Source organism: Plectropomus leopardus, unplaced genomic scaffold (assembly GCF_008729295.1).
Source record: "Plectropomus leopardus isolate mb unplaced genomic scaffold, YSFRI_Pleo_2.0 unplaced_scaffold28500, whole genome shotgun sequence".
Lineage (NCBI taxonomy): Eukaryota > Metazoa > Chordata > Actinopteri > Perciformes > Serranidae > Plectropomus > Plectropomus leopardus.
Window position 1 is genome coordinate 1 of NW_024631047.1, and position 2,737 is coordinate 2,737.

Genomic DNA, 2,737 nt, shown 5'->3' on the forward strand with positions numbered 1-2,737 from the left:
AACCCTTAGAAACATGAAGAAACAACACGGTTCTTCATGTTAGTCAAACTGGAGGCAGTTTACAGTCTTTAATAATCACTTCCACTTTTTATTAACCCTGCATACTCCGGCAGCAGTGGCTATCATAACAGATAGCATTATAGCATTCACATAAACACAATTTAACTCGAGCAGTAATTTTCAGTTCAGATACCGAATAAAATCCAGCGCTGCCTTTAAATTGTGATTGTGTATAAAGTCGCCGCCGATTTAAAAAAGCAATAAGTCAGTCGACGTCGTGCTTTACAGAGACTTTGGAGCAGCTAAGAGGATTTTAGACTTTTTGGTTCGCCTATCAATTTACTGTTTACCGTTAGCCGTTAGGAGGCTAACGTTAGCTGGCTGGCTCTCTAAACAACAGTTTAAAACTACTTTTCTTTACCTGCTCGAGTTGACTCTTTACATTCCCGTGAGACGGTGTGTCCGGTTGTTGAAATAGTCCGCTGTGCGACGAGCTGAACATGTGGAAGACAAGTTTTCGTAGAAAATCCCCCCGAGTGAGCATGAACTAGTTTCACCCTGTAGCCGCGGATGCTTTGTTTTGGTTTGGGAAGAGGAGTTCGCGTGGAACATATCGCGAGACTACCGCGCATTCCGAGGGACACCCCCTTATATGGAATGCTATTTTGGTCAATATTAAACAACTACATTAATGGGTCAATAAATAAATGAATATATACACATACAAAAATACATAGATAGCATACACACACACACACACACACGTATGTATTTATTGACCTATTTATGTTATATATGTAAAATGTAAAATTAAAAGGACATATAAATATGGATATAAAAATGTCACAATAAAATAAAACCGTGCAGAAAAAAATAAGCTTTATATGTAATAAATGTATCTATTATCATTTCTATATTTATATGTTCTAATTATCCTAATTTATCATTTATTTACTTACTTACTAAAATGGTATTCCATACCCTTCATAAATGTAGAGAAAATCAAGCCCACATTTCTGAATGAATAAATTAAAACACCATCAAAAGCGATTCAGTTAATCATTTTCATGTTTATTTGCATTTCACAAGCCTGACACGCAAGCCTAGGCTACTTATAAAAAATAAAATGAGCTATTTTTTATAGTTAAAGAATCATATAAAAACATTTTTCACATGTTATTCAAGTGCATTTGTTGGTCCAACTCTTTTACGCCTTCAGTTTGATTAAGTAGCTTTATGAGTGGTTCATAACACCACCTGTTAATCCTTTGAAACCTGAGAAAAATTGGCTTGATTTCTTAAAGAAAAAAAAGTTATTGAGCAACCAAGAAGGAATTTATCTCAAAATTGGGAGGAATTCATAAAACATACAAGAAAATTACCTGAAATTAGTTTTAAAAAATCTACCAGTAGAATTGAAATAAATTACAACAAACAAAAAGTGAAAAAGAAAAAGGAAGTTTTGAAAAAATAAAAAAAATCTGTAAAATAATTCTAAATATGTAATTATGATAATTAAGAGAGCTTTCCCTTCCTTTTTCCATTTTTAATTTTTCCAGCTTTAAAAAAAATAAATCTACTAATTTCCTGCAATTTATAAAACATTTCTAATCAAGTTGTTTTTGTTTTATGTTTTTGTAAAAAATTACAACAATTTGCTCAGGTCTCAAAGGTTGAAATGCTTGCGAAGGACGTCTGAAAGCAGCACAAGAGAAGTGATGTCACTCCAGGTTTCAAAGGGTTAACAGTTCATTTTCATAAATATCAATTTCATAAATAAAAAGACATTGTGAAAATATAAAATAAATTAAATAAAAGTACATTCTAAGAAAAGACGGACACATTCAGACTCCTACACACGTTTTAGGCTATCCAAAAAAAAAAGACAGAAGTAGCCTAAAAGTCAGTGTAAAAATCGGTTGTTGGAAATGTTGCGTTGAAGGTAAAATAAAGTCAACCAAAATCACGACTGCTTTGACTTGAGAAGTTTTTCCAGTAAGTTTAAGGCGTGCTGGATGTCCTCGGGGGTCATGTCACTCAGGTCGGGCAGGTCCTCCGGCCGCAGCCTCCTCCTCGCTCGATCCACCTCCCCGCCGCTCCCCGGGCGCCAGGCGGGGGCGGTGTGGATGCCCTGCAGCCTCAGCTGCAGCCAATCCCGCCGCTCCTGCACCTGCTTCAGCTCCCCGATGTTGTGCATGAGCTGGACTTCACTCACCGTCCTCTTTCTACAATCATCACACAGGCCGCACGCTTAGTTTCAGCTGATTAATCAGATTATTAACACAAAGAAAAACAGATCGTTCCTGTTAAAGGAAGCTTTGCATCGTCTGGACGAGGTAATTAACTGTCAGAGCGAAGGTCTGCTGATGTGAAAGAGGAGACAGAAGGAGGGATTTACCTCAGGGGCCGCCCCCCACAGAGAGTCAGCAGGTGCAAAATGCAGAGTGAGAGGAAGACGGTTTTGTGGTCCAGACTTCGCTTGTTGACCATGATGATCTGTTAAAATAAAAATAAAATTCTTAGCATAATGTTTCCATAGTAAGGACACTATATACTATATGCCCGTTGGTTTGGATGGCATGTTTTCTTTTTAAAAAAAAAAAACTCGGCAAGAAATTTGGTGATTTAAAGACTTTTATTTATCTATTTATTTATTTTTTAGCAGTTTTCTTTTTCCTTACAGTTTTTTTGCCATTTTGTTTTTCTTTTCAACTTTTTGGTGATTTATAAAGAAAAC

General features: G+C 36.2%; 1 protein-coding gene across 1 annotated transcript; it reads right to left on the reverse strand.

Moving 5' to 3' along the window:
* Positions 1-1,963: 1,963 nt before the first annotated feature.
* On the reverse strand, positions 1,964-2,490 carry LOC121938112 (parathyroid hormone-like). Its single transcript, XM_042481393.1, has 2 exons — positions 2,399-2,490; positions 1,964-2,225 (listed from the first exon to the last, which is right to left on the reverse strand). The coding sequence occupies exons 1-2, from the start codon at positions 2,488-2,490 to the stop codon at positions 1,964-1,966; spliced, it is 354 nt and encodes a 117-aa protein (XP_042337327.1).
* Between the last annotated feature and the right edge of the window lie 247 nt (positions 2,491-2,737).